This window comes from Mus musculus, chromosome 3 (genome assembly GCF_000001635.26).
Source record: "Mus musculus strain C57BL/6J chromosome 3, GRCm38.p6 C57BL/6J".
NCBI classification, from domain to species: Eukaryota; Metazoa; Chordata; class Mammalia; order Rodentia; family Muridae; genus Mus; species Mus musculus.
In genome coordinates, this window is record NC_000069.6 from 138,183,497 (window position 1) to 138,200,246 (window position 16,750).

Below are 16,750 nucleotides of genomic sequence, written 5' to 3' on the forward strand. Positions count from 1 at the left end.
TTGCGACAGCAGATTTAAGCAAGCAGATTTCCTCCAGTCACTTGCAAGAGGCCTAAGAACACATGCCATCTCTTTAGAGAGACTCACCCGACTGAGGCCTGGCAGGCAGTTTGGCTGGGGCTGGTGACAGTCCTCCCACTCTCAGGCTTTCTGGGGATGCGGTGCTGGGAGGGTTAGTGAATTTTGCTACTGAGGTCTCATTCCTCTCGGAAGGGCTAAACTGGTCAGAGATATACAGCGATCTGGGACATGTGTCATCATCATTCACGGTGCAGATTGGGATGTTGTTCAAACCTGGAAGAATAGGGGTAGCCATTTATTTGTTTGCTGACAAATCTGTTCAGAACACATGTGTCACACACTGTCTCCTAATGTTCTCATGTCTTCCCCAGTACTTCCCACTAGAGTCTTATTAAATGTTTGTAAACTCCTTGTCAGAGCTGCGCTAGGCTGTGAGCCTCATGGTGGGGGTCCGCCCCCCGCCCCTTGTTTTTACTGTCTGTGGCTAGTACCTACTCCAGTGCTTGACAGAAAGCCGGGGTCTTTGATGGTTGAATGAATGGCTGGCTAACACTACCAGCCATTTTATCTGGTTACATACTTCAAACTTTACTAATAGTCACTGTCAATCTTACAGACATTATCATATGCTAGCACTATATTTTAAACACTGGTGTAGTGACTAGCCCAGGAACACAGTAAAAAATTGGATACCAAATTAAATATAGGCAAGCTTACACACACATGTCCATTGAAACCCCCAATTTCTCTTTTAATTTGTTTTTGAAAGAGAAACCAGACAGTACATGTATTGTGCATGCCGGAGGACCTTCACAGGACAACAGCCCTCTCTGCCCCTGTCATACTTTGTTTCTTTTGTATTATTGGTTCCCACCTTTTCCCATAGTCACACACAAATGTGCACACGCGGTAATCTCACACCAGACAGAAATGATAGGAAAAAGTTCACATTCCATCGGTTCAAGAGTTAGGAAGGAGCTGCTTCTAGAAGGTATAAAGGAACAACTAGAATCACAGGAGAGTGGTCGGAGAGTCCGATGAGGCAGGGCATGGCTGACAGTGTGTGGAAGAGCAGTGAATTCTGACCCACCCTGCAGCTCAGCAGAGGGTTCAGGAACTGAACTGCAGAGAGATCATGCCCGCTATGGGGAGTCACATTTCTGCTGTGGAGGTTGTAATAGCTCCCTTGTCTGAGAGCCAGGCAAAGGCTCTGTCCTCACACTCACAGCTTAGTCTCTGATTGATACTCAGTCTCTAATGGGAGTATCTGATTGATATTCAGTCTCTAATGGGAGTGTTTTGTTTTGCTTTGTTTGATACAGGCTAACTGTTTTCTTAATGGGTGACTGTCCCTTAATAATTCGGAGATTTAAAGTGACAGAAATCATTAAGAAAATGCATACTATTTATCCTGCTTTGCTTTTCTGTTGCGGTAAATAAAACACCATAACCAAACACTTTCCAACACGGAAAAAGGCTTTGTTTGGCTTAAACAGCCAGGGCATCATGTAGGGAAGTCACAGCAGGAGCTCAGGAGAGGAACCTGGCGGCAGGAACTGAAGCAGAGGTTCTCTACCCCACTGATGTGAGTACCAACTGCTGATTCCTAAGGCTCAGGCTACTCGGTCTTCTCTGACTTCTCTGTTTGGGGATTTCCTTTTGGCTGAAGGGCGTGCACAGCAAAGCACTAACCTCCAGCCCCATGGAAGTCAGAAAAAGCGGAAGTCTTTACCTGGAATTGAGAACCCTAGAAAAGGCCCCCCCCCCCGCTCTTCCTTGTGGCCTCTGTGACACCCGTGTGGCATGCTTACCCTCACCTTCCTGCTTAATTCTGCCTCCTTTGTTTTCTTTGTAGATGTTGCTCCATTAGGCACTTCCACATAAAGCATCTTGACCAAATCCCCAGAGGAGTGTCCTCAGAGAACCTACTTTAAGGAAACGTCTCTGGAGGAAAATATAGGGCACTGTGCCAAAGTGTCACGTGACAGTCTAGACTGAGGATATGGGGCCTAGGAAGTCTTTGACATGATGTTTAAACCAATATATGAGAGATGAGAAACAGCGATTACTGGGGCAGTTTTCTGTCTAGAGAAGGTATGTGTGAAAAGTCAGAACTTGCCAAGGGATTGTTCAACAACTTCAAGGAACTCAGATAAGCTGCAAGGTGTGTGCATGTAGGGGAGGGGCTATGTGAGGAGAGTTGAGACAAGACGGGAGACACAGCACAGGATTAGACATCACTTCTGGGGGATTCTAGTGGGGTGCCTGACTAGCCAAATTGACACCGTAAGTGTGATTCTTGTGGTGATCTCATGGAGAATGGACTAGACGAGGGTAACTGGTTGGTTTTTCTGTTATCAGCCTCACGGCCTGCCTGATTATGCTTGTCAGTTTGGTCAAAATAAAGATAGTGATAACATTAGCAAATATAATTTGCATGAGAGAGGGATGCAGCCAGAATACAGGGCACTGAAGAGTGGCTGGGGGGGGGGGGGTGAGGGTGTGAGAACTCTGAGTCCACACATCATCTCTTCCGGCTGGGATGCAATGTCAGTTTCTAAGCATGCTATACAGCACGTCGTAAGTGCTCTGCAGCCAGTGACGGCTTTCCTCCTCCCACAGGTACCTGCTCCGTTTGTTGATGCTCTTTCCCTTCTCCTCCCATGTCCTCCCGTGTCCACGGGAGCCATGCCGTAACCACGGCAAGGGCATGACTGCTACCACGCTCCGCCTGTAGACTCACGCCAAGTTTTTGTCGATAAAATGAATAGATGGCTATATGACTGAGTGATTAACTCGATGATCGGTGTCTGTGATTAAAACACTAGGTTTCTGTTGATGACTCCGCAGTGTGCATCCTCCTTCTGTTTGAGACCAGCTCCGGTTTCCGCTCAGGCAGGGCTACTGCTGGGTACCGGCAGTGCCGTCTGTCTCACTGATGGAATACGGCGTTTGACGAGAATGTGGTCTTTGTAAGGTTGTTGGGTTTTGCTGATATATTTACTACAGCCAGAATACAAGTTAATCTGTACTGGGACAGGAGCCGCTGCTGAGTGAAAAGGCTCCAGCGTCTCCCCTGTTTCACCAGAAGCAGCACATTGTCCTACAACCTTGTAATATCAGGTTAACCTGATATAGCCTTAGGTGGCGAAGCAGCACAGCACAGGCTCACATCATGGCTTCTTCATAATTTGTTCCAGCTGGTCACCATGACATTTGTTATCCCCTGAACATCTTCTCCAGCCTCACATTCTAGTGTTGCTTAGTTACCATTGTATGGCAGGGATACTCATGGGGCTTAACAGGACTGGCAGCCTCTAATTCTCTTTATTCCAAGACTCCTCCCCTTTCCATCAAGAGCTGGCTCATTTTTTATTATGAAAATGTTCTCACTTTTTTTTTTAAGGAATACAACTCATTTTCATTTATTAGGGCCATTATACACTGTTAATGTATGTCTTCCTCAGTAAGGGCATGCCTGCCTTCTACTCAGTTTCTGGATGCTCTTTTTCATGTTGCCACCGTTCCCTTCACCTCCCATGTGGGTATACTTAGCCACAACATAGTACTATTGCTATCAGGCTCTGCCGGCAACGTCACTTCAGGTCAACGTTTGTTGAATACACTTATTGAGGAAGCAAGATGAGTCTCAGGAAAGGATAGGAGAGACTAAGGATTAACCCACCAGCTGAGGTGGCTTTTGTGGGCAGTGTCCCACAGTCACAGCATCTGGGATGAACTGACTGGCTCATTGAATCTAGTACCAACAGTTCTGTTTGTTTTCCATGTACTTTGTGAATTTGAGAAATCTACCTCTCAAAACACCATTTCTCTCTACAGCCCACGTATATGTAAAAAGCACATATTCTTCAGTGTAAGAGAAGATACTACCAATGTCTAATCTCTAAGAGGCTTGCTACAGAAAGTTAAATAAGGAAATGGGAAAGAAAGGGGAGATGGGAATGGAGGCAGGCAAAGAAGAAGAGAAGAGAGGAAGAAAAGAAGGAGAGATAAAGTTTATGCATGGCCCTGAACTCTTTACCCACCATATGTGCATATATATATATATATATATATATATATATATATATATATATATATATATATATATATACAAAGGTAGTTCCCTGGGGCTGATGTTTAAATCCAAGAGTGGGTGCTGTGATGGCTTTTCTTGTTTGTCAACTTGACTACATCTGGAATTAACTAAAACTCAAAAATGGCTGGGCACACCTGTGAAGATTTTGTTTGTCTGTTGGTTTTGCTGTAGCTTTTTTTTCTTTTTCTTAATTGGGTCATTTAAAGTGTGAAGACCCACTTCTAATCTGAACATCCAGCCTCATGAACTGAACAATGACTGGACTTTCCATTGTTAGACAGCCATTGTTAGACAGCCATTGTTAGACAGCCATTGTTAGATAGCCATTGTTAGATTAGCTGGACCACAGCCTGTAGATAAAATCTAATAAATTCCCTTCAGCTAGACAGACAGACAGACAGACAGAAAGATAGATGATAGGCAGATAGATAGTAGAAGAAAGAAAGATTGATTGATACATTCTATAAGTTCTGTTACTCTAGAGAATCCTGACTAAAAGTAGTTAAGATATCAAAATACTTTTAAGCCCTTGCCACCTTGAGCTCCCTGAATGGCTTCCCCAGCTCTGAGCACTTTGGTCATTTTCTCAGGTCCCTATCCCAACACAAGCCATCTATGGACTAAAGGTGCCTACAGATGTCTACAGTACCGGCAGTAGTTCCTAGCTCCCAGTATCTTAGCACCTACCTTTACCAATGGCTAACTGTTTTAAGTAACAGTTACAGTTTATGCACAGAAGAAACAAACATCTGAGTAGCCGAGGCCCCTTTACCTTGGATGTGACAAACTCTTCTGGGATGAGGCGTGTGCCTGACTATAAAGCAGCCTCCGACACTCTCCATCACGTGTCTGGCTTTGTACTCTGGGTGAAGAGAAGATGAGAATTTTAGGATAGGGTTCATGGCCTCTTGGTTTCCCCTCTCTGCCATTGCCACAAAACTTCTTGGGATGTAACTTGATTGGCCTCACTCACAGATGGGCTGCAGCTTTGCAATCACATCCCGAGAAAAGACCCTTGACAGTCGCCTGTCTATTAAATATTTTTCCATCCTTGCATTAAATTATTTCTCATGTCAAAACAATATGAGGATAAAAAATAAACAAATGAACAAAGGGACAGTGGGCACATGTTTTGTTGTCAAATCAAACTTTTATAAGCATTCTAGGTCTGAAGAGAACAATCTCCCTGCGGGGAAAATCGTAGTCCTTATGAAAAATGAACCATATTCTATTTTTCATTGTGTTTAAGATCACTGTTGTCTTATGAGCAAATTATTTGCATGATTATCATTTATTTTAGTATTAATAGATTCACAATTGCTAATGTTGTAGAAGGCCCCACCCTCTGCGGATGGTACCATTTCCTGGACTCTATAAGAAAGCCAGTACATAGGAGTGTTTTCAGGTTTCTATCATTGTAATAAAACACAGAGACTAAATGCAACTTGGGGAGGAAAGGGCTCATTTCAATTTACAATGCTCAGGTCGCACACCTTCATGAGGATAGTCAGTGCAATAACTCTAGAAGGGAAGGCAGCTGGAGGCAGGAACTGAACCAGAGGCCATGGAGGAATGCTAATTATAGGCTTGGTCTTCCAGGCTTGCTCAGCTTGGCTTTTTAAAAATACATCCTGGGATCACCTGCCCCCCCAGCCCCCACCCCACCTCCCCCACCGTGTGGTACCACCCACAGTGACTGGGAAACACCCTAGGGTCTTGCCAACAGCCTGATTTTAAGGAGGCATTTTCTCAATTGAGGTTTTTTGTTTTGTTTTGTTTTTTGTTTTGTTTTTCCAGATGATTCTAGCTTGTGTCATAAAAGTTGGCATAAAAGTAGCCAGCATAATAGGTCTGCATGTAAGCCAGTAAGCAACACCCTCCATGGCTCTGTTATTTTGTATATGAAGTGAGTTCCTTGATTAGAGAGAATGCTGTCTGGAATGGCAAGCAGGCCACCTCCAAGTTCCTGCTTGAGCTCCTAGCCTGGCTTTTCCTAAGGACAGACTCTGAACTCTAAGCTGAACAGACCTTCCCTTCCCCCATGTGCTTTCAGCCATGGCATTGGTTATAGCTACAGGACAAAACTAGGATGTGATTCTAAAATTATTTTAGGTTAGATAAATTATATTTAAATAGTAAATTAGAAAGTATCCTTACTTAACATAAAGAGTACATTTTGTTATAATCCTTTAGGGAAACATCACAAGGAGAAGTAACTCAAATCCCTTTGTATAGTCAAACTGTTTATTTTATTGACTGATTTTTTTTTTTTTTTTTTTTTTTTAGACATAGTCTCACTAGTAGCTCAGGATGGCCTAGATCTTACAGTCCTCCTCAGCCTCTGAGTATGGAATCATAAGTGTCTCCCACACCAGAACTATGACCAAACTTTACATTTACTTTTCCAATGTGGGTCCTTTGGTTCAAACAAGCAAATAAATTCATTTTTAATCTATAGTACAGAAGAGGAATTCAAACATATGGGGGAGGGGCAACAATCAAGAATGAAATGTGTTGGGATCAACACAGACCGTTTAATTGACTTTCTGGGCTCTCGTTTGTTCATTTACAGTCCGTTGGAACTGACTTAAATGTCAACTGGGATGTCTAGCTTTTCTCCTTGTTGTGTCTGCCCCACACGAGTCTTCGTAGGTCAGTTTGAAGGGACACTGTCCGGGAATCATGACAGAATAAACCAGAAAACAATATCAGAAAAACCACGGGAAGGTCCGGGACTCATCTCATTCTTTCTAAAGGAAGGCTGTATGCCTGGTGTGAGAAGGTCGACCAGATGCCATGTTCTGTGTGGTGAGTGTTTAGTGAGTGGAGACAGCGTGTAAATATTTTGTTCAGATATAGCAATCAAATTTTTGCAGAATCTGAGCTATACACAGAATTCTTGTGCACCACAGAATTGTTTGTTTGATGTCTAATATTAGGAGTTTGGTTGGTATCAAACATTAGGAGATGGAGCTTCTGGAAGGTATTTAGTTCGTGAAGGTAGAGTCCTCAAAGACTGAGATTAGAAGAGGTCCCAGAGAGCCACCTCACCACACATGTGCTGAGAAGACGCTGCCCAGAGATCAGACCACACACATGCCAAGGAGAAGACACTGCCCAGTAGTCAGGAAGTTGGCTCTCAGCAGCCTGAGAATCTGCTGGTGCTTTCATGTTAGACACCACAGCCTCCAGAAGCATGAGAAAGTAACTTTCTGTTGTTGATAACAACCTCTGCCTCTGGTATTTTGTTATATCTACTTAAATGGATAAGGAGAGTGTTCTCTGAAAGTCCAAGAGAAATTTATACTTTTGGAAATGCAGTTGATTAATAATAAACTAAAGTTGTACTTTAGTGAAAATAAAAATAAATGTAACTTAAACCAGAAAAGAAACAAAGCAAACCTTTGTCCTAGTGGCCCCCACTTTTCTCCCCCACCTCACGCTCATGCTGTGAATCCTCGTTGCCTCCCGTGTTTATTAAACGTCTTTCTAGAATCTGTGAATTGGTTTAGAATCATATTTTCCTTTCAAAGTTTTACTGTATAGCAGATAAGTCTGAATGATAATTTCCTAAGAACGATAAACTCATAAGAAATGAAAGTATGATAATCCTCATGTCTACATACATTTACAAAACAAGTTTAACATAAAAAGAACACTCTTAGTTTTTTATTGATTATTTTATGCTTTCCTTGCATGTGTGTGTGCCCCATGTACATGCAGTGCCTTGGAGGCCAGAAGAGGGCACCAGATTCCTGGGACTGGAGCTACAGACAGTTGTAAGGCACCATGTGATGGCTGGGAACAGAACCTGGGTCCTCTAGAAGAACAGCCAGTGTGCTCAGCTGCTGAGCCATTGCTCCAGTCCTGAGTGGATTAATAAGAGATTAATGGTAGTAGAGGCCAAGAAATAAGTTACTTAATTATTGGATAAATATCTTTACTGGAAAATGAGTAATGGCATTCATTTCCAGTAAGGACAGTGAGTCTTTTTGCTGAACTCAATATTAGAGATATTTGTTAGTGCTAAACTGACTGACATGTACCATAGATGAATTCCATAAACAAAGTTATGATCACTTCTATGCATAAGCCATGAATTAGTTAGCAAGTAACATATAAAATCTTATGATGCATAATGCCTGGGGTGGGGGTAGAGGGTGTGTGTGGGAGGGAGGGAGGAGAGAGACAAAAAGACCAGGAGACAGAGAGATGGGATGGGAGGTGGGGGATGGGGGAGAAGCCACATATTCATTTGTAGTATTTCAAAGGTACTTACTGCATGCTACAGAAAACAATCCCCAGATTATTTTCCCTATGTCAGATGGTCACACAGAAGACATGTCTGTATTACATAAGTACACATCTCAAATCATGGGGAAGCAAAATACTAAAAGCTACCAGCTCAACTGTGGTGTCAGGGATTGTGCCTTGCATGGGCTATAATTCCAGCCAGTCCAATCAAGTTAGCATAAGCAATAGAGAGTGGTCTAGAACTTAACCTTGTTCTGTATTAACTTTTATTAAAAATAAGATCATTTGTAAACACACAAGGACTTTAGTTATTCTTAGTAAACATCTCGGCTCTTACTATTTATACTATTTATTTATATATTTATACTATTTATATATTTATTTATATATTTATACTATTTATAAAACCTGCCTAAGACTTCTTCACTAGGCCAGCAGACCCAGGAGATTTCCTGAGAGAGAAGATCCATGAGTTCTGTTTGTACCCAGAGATGCTCCCACGGCTATCATGTTGAGAGGGAAATGTGAAGACTGTGTGCGGAATTTAGTTGCACATCACATTCGTCATTCCAAAATCTACAGCTGAGGAGATGACTCAGCACTTAAGAGAACTCGCTGCTCTTGCCAAGGACCCAGACTCGTTTCCCAGGACCTACACTGGGCAGCTCAAAACTGCCTACAAGGCCAACTTCAGCGTATCTAAAGCCTTCTGGCTTCCACAGCTCTTTGTGCACGTGATGCATACCCATACATTCAAGTAAAACTTTGTGTGTGTGTGTGTGTGTGTGTGTGTGTGTGTGTATGTATGTATATATATTTAATATAAATTAATTGACAGAAGTTTCAAAGATACTTCCGAAAGCAAAATTTCCTTTCTTGTGGTCTCTTGATTCTACCCATGTATCAGTAAATTATCGAATTTTATTTAAAATAAGGGAAATACAATCCTCCAAAGAGAAGGATTGGTGAAAAAACCCAGTTAATGTTATTCAGAAAAAATGCCCTGCCCATTTGCATAAAATATTAATACCCTTAAGTTCAAAATAGTACACACATAGCACACGGGTTTACAAAGGGAACAGACAGGATAAGGAGGCACTGTAAGTCACGTGCGGTGGCCATCTTGTACAGCTGTTGCTGGAATCATGAACACTGCTCTCCCACTCTTCCAGCCCAGAACACACCACAGTTGTTCCTGGGACTTCTTCTCATACAGGATGTATTGTTCTGGGTATGCACTTTCTCCAAAAGGAGTCCTAACACCCCCTTGTAGCAATCCCCATTGTCACCCCAGCCTCACCACCTTCTAACCCCTTTTCTTCTTCAAAGCACTCTTCATAGCACCTGCTCCTCCCTGCGTTTTGTTTTTAAACATGTCACTTCTTCATGGCTCCTTTCAATAGGGTGTCATCATCAGGCGTGCCTTGATTTACCCCGGTGTTTCATCTTCTTTCCTGCTGTGCACACACCTGGTATAAACTCAACAATTGCTGTTAAATGGGCTAGCAATTTTTCCCCACAAGATAAATGTCTCTATGAATAGTGCAGTGCTGTTAGTACGGACGGTCTCCTCAATATAAGTGACTAACTTTAAAAGACAGCATCCTTTTTTCTCAAAATGGCCTACTTGGTTCTTGTATGCCTTAAAAAGCATATTTGAGACTCATAAGTAAGCATACCCGAGATGTTAGCAATTGTTTCTAACGATGAATAGAAAATTATACCTGAGAACGGCTTTAAAAGCAGATAATTTAACTGATAGAAGCTCAGGTCTGCCGATGGCCTTCCAGCCTCATATTGGGTCTCGGCTGAATTTTGTTATTTCCTTAAATCTCGGACTTAAGGAGATTTTATCGATGGAAACAGCTGACTGTCTGATGCCTCCAAAAGAGCAAAGCGGTGTCTCTTCAGTTTCTCCCACTCACACTCCAATGGGTCCAGGTGCCTGCCTCCCTGGTTGTGAGGAGATAGGTTAGCAACGGATCAGCATTGTGGGAAATCTAAGTTCCAGAACTCTGTAACAGCCATTGCTCCAGGCCGCTTGTTACACAGCTTCACTAGCATGGCACAGTGCATCTCTTGCTGGTTTCAGACGGGGTATGGTGGATGTGCTGCGGATCTCAGGAAAAGAGGAAAGGGAGAAAGTCAGCCCAGTGCGTGCTATGTGACAGAAACAGCGGTGGCAGTGGGGTTGCTGGGAAGGCCTCCCAGTCATTGTGAAAGGACACCATTTGAGTCTCAGGGGTGGGAAGAGGCGGTCTCAAGGCGGGGGAGGGAGGTTGAGGAAAAGAGAATAACAGAGTACCCATAACAGGAAAGGGGAGGGCTCGGAGAGCAAGCGGGCGGGGCAGAAGGAGAGGGGAGGGGCATGGTGAGGGAAGGGATGGTGGAAAATAAAGGAACAAAACAAGGTATGTATTAAAGAACGTCACAATGAAATCCATTACTTTGTATGCATGATTAAAAATAAATTAAGGAGAGTGAGAGGGAGGAAAAAAAATGAGGAGAAGCTGGGTGTGGTGACCCAGTCCTATAGTTCCAGCCTTTGGGAGAATTAAACAGAAAGATTGCCCGGGCTACAGAGTAGGACCCTATCTGAAAAATCAAAGTGACAACAAATAATGGGCAAAGTTCCTCGGATGTCTAACAAACTTCTCAGGAGTGATTAGCGAGTAACAGCAAGAAATGCAGCGCTTGTGTTCCTGAGCTCCTAGAAACAGCATTTTAACTCTTTACCGTTTACTGTCTTGTAATGTGCTCACTCCCTCTCCACCCCTTTCACATACACCCCCAACAGCTCCACCATCCTTACCACAAGGTCTTCATAGAATTGGCAGCATTCTGTTCCATCCGTCAACCTCCCAACCCATGAGCTGAACATACCTTGTTTTCTTTGTATGTCAGCTGGTCTCTTACATTTTATTATAGCAACATGAAGCTGACTGGGGCATAACATACATTAAGAATGTTTACATGTGCCGGGCAGTGGTGGCACATGCCTTTAATCCCAGCACTTGGGAGACAGAGGCAGGGGAATTTCTGAGTCTGAGGCCAGCCTGATCTACAGAGTGAGTTCCAGGACAGCCAGGGCTATAGAGAGAAAGCTTTTCTAGAAAAACAAGCAAAACAAAAACAAAACAAAACAAAAAGCAAAGAATGTTTATATGTGTAGCATAAACAATCGTGTTGTGGGGCATCCACAAGAGAAGACTGCTCAGATGTGGGTTTAAGCCAATAGAAAGTCTTATTAGTCAGCCTACAACCCACACCAAGTGTCTGGGATCCCAGTGTAACTCCAAGCCCTTCTTAGGGTAAGCCTTTAAGCACACACACACACACACACACACACACACACACACACACACACACACACACACACACCACACACACACACACACACAAAACCATGTCCCGGGTGAACATACTTCAGCACTTTAGCAAGGACTCTTAGCCTGAAGCAGAACTACAGAAGCCAAAAGGCAAGGTCAGTACGTTTTGTGACTTTCCTGGAATTATGGCCTTTGATGGATTAGGTCTTTGTTTTAGTTTTGGCAAGTGGTGCTGAGTTTTACAACCTGAGTGGAATTTTTATCATGGAGTCAGTTGTGCTAAGGTCTGGGGGGGGCTACTAAGGTCTAGTTCCCTGCTTCAACCGGAAAACAGATGAGAGTTACAAAAGCAAAACTATGGACATGCATAATTAATAGGTCTTCATTGGTGACAAGAAATAAGCAAGCTGAAACTATCTCATAACACCAGCGTTCTGGAGTATATGTAGACCATGAGAATTCACATCAAATATTATTAGAATTATAAATTGGTACAAACTCATAAATCCAGCTTGACATTCAGATAGATTTGAAAGCCCAGAGACTCCTCCTCAGGTCCAACATTTATACCCAAGCACAAAGCTATTCATGTAAGACAATTCACAGATGCAATCTCTTCCTTAGGAGGCAAATCTATTAAGCGATATGTAGCTATAGGTTCAATAAAACTACATCAATAACACATGTCTAACATGAATGCATTTGAAAAAGTATGTAAAAGATAAGTTGAAGAGTTTGAGAATTTAAACAGAAACACAATAAGACTATTTGTAAAATTATTTGCAAACACATATGTCTAGTGAATCTACTTAAAAAAAAAAAAACCTCAAAATTCAAGAAAATGATTCCCTGGGAAGGGAAAGAGAAAGCAGTAAGAGAGGGGTGTAGAGAGCTGAGCAGGGACGCTGAGAACAGGTCAAACACAACACATCGTCTGTATGCAGACATATTTTTCTCATAGGTTTTGCCACAAAACTACTTTGTGTGCAAGTTCTGGTACTATTAAAAATTGGACTACCCAATTTTAATTAATATTTTAGTTGCCATAATTTGATGTTTTTACAGCACACACAGGACTGCATTGTTACACCATATGAATCCATCAATGGTCCCAAGACAATTAACATACCCACTAGCTTCATTTTTTTTCATTACATTTGTGTGTGTGTGTGTGTGACCATCTGGATTTTTTTCTTTGAGACAGGATCTCATTATCTAGCCTTGCCTGGCATGGCATGAAATTTGCTCTATAGATCAAATGGGCCTCAAACTTTTGAGGAACTTCCTGCATGCTATGATTACATGTATGTGTCCCAACACTTGGCTAAAAGTACATGCATGTTATTTTGGGCACATAGAAACTAAAGCTCTCTATCTCTCCCACTAGGTTTAGGTCATGTTCTAATCATTTGCTATGAGCCCTGTCTGTCTTTTTGTTTGTTTGGTTGGTTTTTCGAGACAGGGTTTCTCTGTGCAGTACTGGCTGTCCTGGAACTCACTCTGTCGACCAGGCTGGCCTCGAACTCAGAAATCTGCCTCCTCTGCCTCCCAAGTGCTGGGATTACAGGCATGCGCCACCACTGCCTGGCGAGCCCTGTCTGTCTTGTTGTGTCCTGCTGTGTTGTGTTCTGTTTTGTTTGTGGCCCTGGGATCAAACACAGGTCCTCGCACAAGCTGGGAAAGTGTTCTGTGTCCACGCTGCAGCCACACCAAGCGCAAGCATCTTTGAAATTCTGCGGCTTGCAGAGAAGATCTTGCACATGCTAGGCAAGTACTCGATCATAGCTAGAAATGTTACACTAGATACCTCAATAGTTCAGACATAGCTATGGAAAGTAAAAATTAGGTGTGCATTTGTTTCCTGTAGCTCTTTAACAAATCTTTTTGAGTTATTAACTTAAACCTACAGAAATGTATTGTCTGAGAGCTCTGCAGGCTACGTGCGTGTGTGCGCTTTGCATGCAAGCGTGCATATGTACATAACACGGTTAATTCCGTTCTCGTGTTCCTAATTGAAACTCAGAAAGCATGACAGGTCCTCCAGGGTCACACAGTGAGGACCTGGCCCAGACTGGCTGAGTGATCATGTTTCTTACTGAGCAAAAGGAGCCCACAGGGGTGACGTCTGTGGCGCTCCAGTGAGGAGCCGTGCTCCGGGGCAAGCTTCCGGTTTGCTTCTTAGGACTCAACTTATGTAAAACGTACCTAGAGAGGGCTAGAGAGATGGCTCTGTTGGTACAGTGCTTGCCACACAAGTGTGAGGTCACAAATTCGAGTCCCCAGCACCCACATAAAAGCCAGGTGCTGAATAGCCTGCCTGTAATCCCAGTGCTGCGGACAGAAGGAGGCTCCATTGGGCTTGCTGCCCCGCGGCCAGTCTAGAAATCTGTGAGCTCTCCTCTCTATGAAACTATGTGTCAGAGAATAGTGTCCAACTTTGAGACTGTCTTTCCATGCCTGCAGCACCCTGCCTTCCCGCATAGCAGGTCCACCCATCCCTCGGAGATGTGGGGGTGGTGGTGGCTGGTAGGCTGCACAATGTGGGCAAGGGCCAGGGATTGCACAGGGATTTCCCCCGGGGAGCAAAGCTGGCGCTATATCACTCTCCAAGAGTTTTCCCGATCATCGCCTCTGCCTTTAGGCTACGAATTTGGAGCAAGTACACACAAGATTCACTATGGGATTTGGCTACATGCATCTGCTATCTGAAGACAGGGAAAAAAAACAGCCTGGACCAAAAAAGCATAGTGACTTTCTGTCCCCGATGTTGCAGTAACTTAGTAAGAATGGACTTAACAATTAGCTTTTTAAAAAAACCAATAGTTTTTTCTTTTCTTTTCTATGTTTAGTAAATTTTGTAATTGATCAAAACTCAAAATTAAAGTAGAGAGTGATTGAGGAAGATACCCAACGTCGACCTCTGATCTCAGCACACGGTAAGTACACCTCCTTGTGCGCATGTGTCCCCTCCACCTGTGCGCATACTTAAATGCACGTAAGAGAAGAAATTCGTGACTAAAACGATAGGAAAGGGGAACTGCCATTCATGCTCGCTCATAAAAGCAAAAGCTGCTTTCTGAGGCGTTCATCTTTGCTTCAAGTGTGTGAATGTCAAAATGACCGCTAGGTGGCAGCAACGGGCTATAGTGTGACAGACAACACTGCCCAAGACTAGGCTAGAGAGAAAGCTTCGGGAGGCAGATCCTGCCGTGGTCATTCAATTCCGTAAACAATAAACCTTCATCATCTCAGAGACTGAGGTGTCCATAAGAGCTTATGTACAGGCCTCTCAGTAAGCTACTGGGTCACCAGACTTGACGGCATCGGCTAGTGGACAGCCGCTTGAAACATGGATGGCCTTTTAGAATTTCCCTCCACGATGCTTTTCCCTGTTCGTTGAGGTTGAGCTGTGAATGTTCACAGGCTGGGACTCAGGGTGTTCAGAGTGATCAACTAGTTTCCAAGAGAATGTCTAACAGGCTCAAAAGTGCTAGAGCAATCTAAGCTAACTATTGGCTCCTGAGAACCCTGGGATGGGGCGTTCCCAGTCCTGGGGGTAACAAAGGGTCTCTTAGGGGTGTTTTTATGGGGGATTCTCCAGATTAGGACCCAAATCTAGTTCTATTTGAAACCAAGGCGTCTGTGCAGCCGTAACTACTCCGTACTCGTGATGGCGCTGGAAAGCCCATGGGAGAGTTTGATTAATAACAAGATCCTTAGATCTAGCATCCTCTGTGGGACCCATCAATGCAAAGTGAACCGAGTTTAGAACCACTGTAAAGATTAAGTGATTTCTGTCATATTTAATTTTAGCTGGAAATAAATGGTATCTTTAAGTTGAGTAACTGAGAAATTGATAGGTTATTAATAAATCTCTGGAAAAAATTCTAAGGGCCAGAGCAACTGGGGAGGTGACCTTAGAGAGAATGAAGGTGAAGGAAAATATTATCCCATATGTTTTAGTAAATCATTTTTTTCCTTTTGACTTTATTTTTTTAGATATTTTCTTTATTTAAATTTCAAATGTTATCCCCTTGCCTGGTTTTCCCTCCCAAAACCCCCTATCCCCTCCCCCTCCCCCTGAACACCTACCACCCCACTCCCCCTTCCCTGCCCTGGCATTCCCTTATATTGGGGCATTGAGCCTTCTCAGGACCAAGGGCCTCTCCTCCCATTGATGACCAACAAGGCCATCCTCTGCTACATATGCAGCTGGAGCCATGAGTCCTACCATGTGTGCTCTTTGGTTGGTGGTTTAGTCCCTGGGAGCTGTGGGGGTACTGGTTAGTTCATATTGTTGTTCCTTCTATGGGGCTGCAAACCCCTTTAGCTCCTTGGGTCCTTTCTCTAGCTCCTTCATTGGGGACCCTATCCTCAGTCCAATTTTAGTAAATCAATTTTTACAACATGATAGCTCAAATATTAAAATGTTTATACTATTCAGTTGCCTCTTGTTTTCTCTTCTGAAAGAACTGCATATGGAGTGTGGTCCTGTACACAGTGAGACTGCCCACCAGCAGGCATTTTCTGCCAATCCTCTCTGCTCTCCGTAACTGCACGTGGGTGTTGGCTGCTGAGCAGGGGGCAGATGCCTCACAGCAAGTGGAAGCCCAGAGCTGTATGGGTTGCCCCGTTCTCGTGGAATGACATGAAGGGGCTGCTCTAGGACGCTGTCTGGGAGACCATTTCCCCTGAAGAAAAAGTGAGGTGAGCTACATCATTGTGCCTGGAAGGGGAGGAGAAAGATGAGGTAGCTTCTGGTTGGAAGCCATATTACTTGCTGAAAGCAGGACAGTAGGTAACCCCGAACTCTGGCCATGCAGAGGGTTCCGCAAGCTTTGCGACATGGGATGAAACTACATAAACGGATAAACAGTCTTAGTTTAAGGCATGGTGTTCCTGGTAGGGAAACAGCTTTCTTTCTTTCTTTCTTTTTTTTTTTTTTTTTTTTTTGCCTTTGCAAATATATCCACAATGCAGATATTACAGGTAATTTCCATTAACTGAAGAGCAAGCAATCTAGCTATCTCTACAAAGATGTACATTT

The 16,750-nt window shown here is 43.4% G+C and overlaps 2 protein-coding genes across 4 annotated transcripts in view; one reads left to right on the forward strand and one right to left on the reverse strand.

The window, feature by feature from the left end:
- 4930579F01Rik (RIKEN cDNA 4930579F01 gene) overlaps nt 1–10,335 on the reverse strand; it is a 29,754-nt gene extending 19,419 nt beyond the window's left edge. The window contains exons 1-3 of one of the 3 annotated variants that reach the window (NM_001374685.1): nt 10,099–10,335; nt 4,893–4,982; nt 88–294 (exon numbers count right to left, since the gene is read on the reverse strand). Coding sequence is in view for 1 of the 3 variants with exons in the window: in NM_001163385.1 (NP_001156857.1) it covers nt 88–294; nt 2,648–2,711 (271 nt within the window). In the remaining 2 variants the exon portion in view is untranslated. Of the gene's footprint in view, nt 1–87; nt 295–2,647; nt 3,218–4,892; nt 4,983–10,098 lie in introns of those variants that run through there. The other 2 variants (NM_001163386.1, NM_001163385.1) reach the window with 2 other exon arrangements.
- Nucleotides 10,336–14,567: 4,232 nt separating this feature from the next.
- Adh7 (alcohol dehydrogenase 7 (class IV), mu or sigma polypeptide) overlaps nt 14,568–16,750 on the forward strand; it is a 33,979-nt gene continuing 31,796 nt past the window's right edge. The window contains exons 1-2 of the mRNA XM_006500919.3: nt 14,568–14,639; nt 16,174–16,410. The gene's annotated coding sequence lies outside the window, so the exon portion shown is untranslated. The remainder of the gene's footprint in view (nt 14,640–16,173; nt 16,411–16,750) is intronic.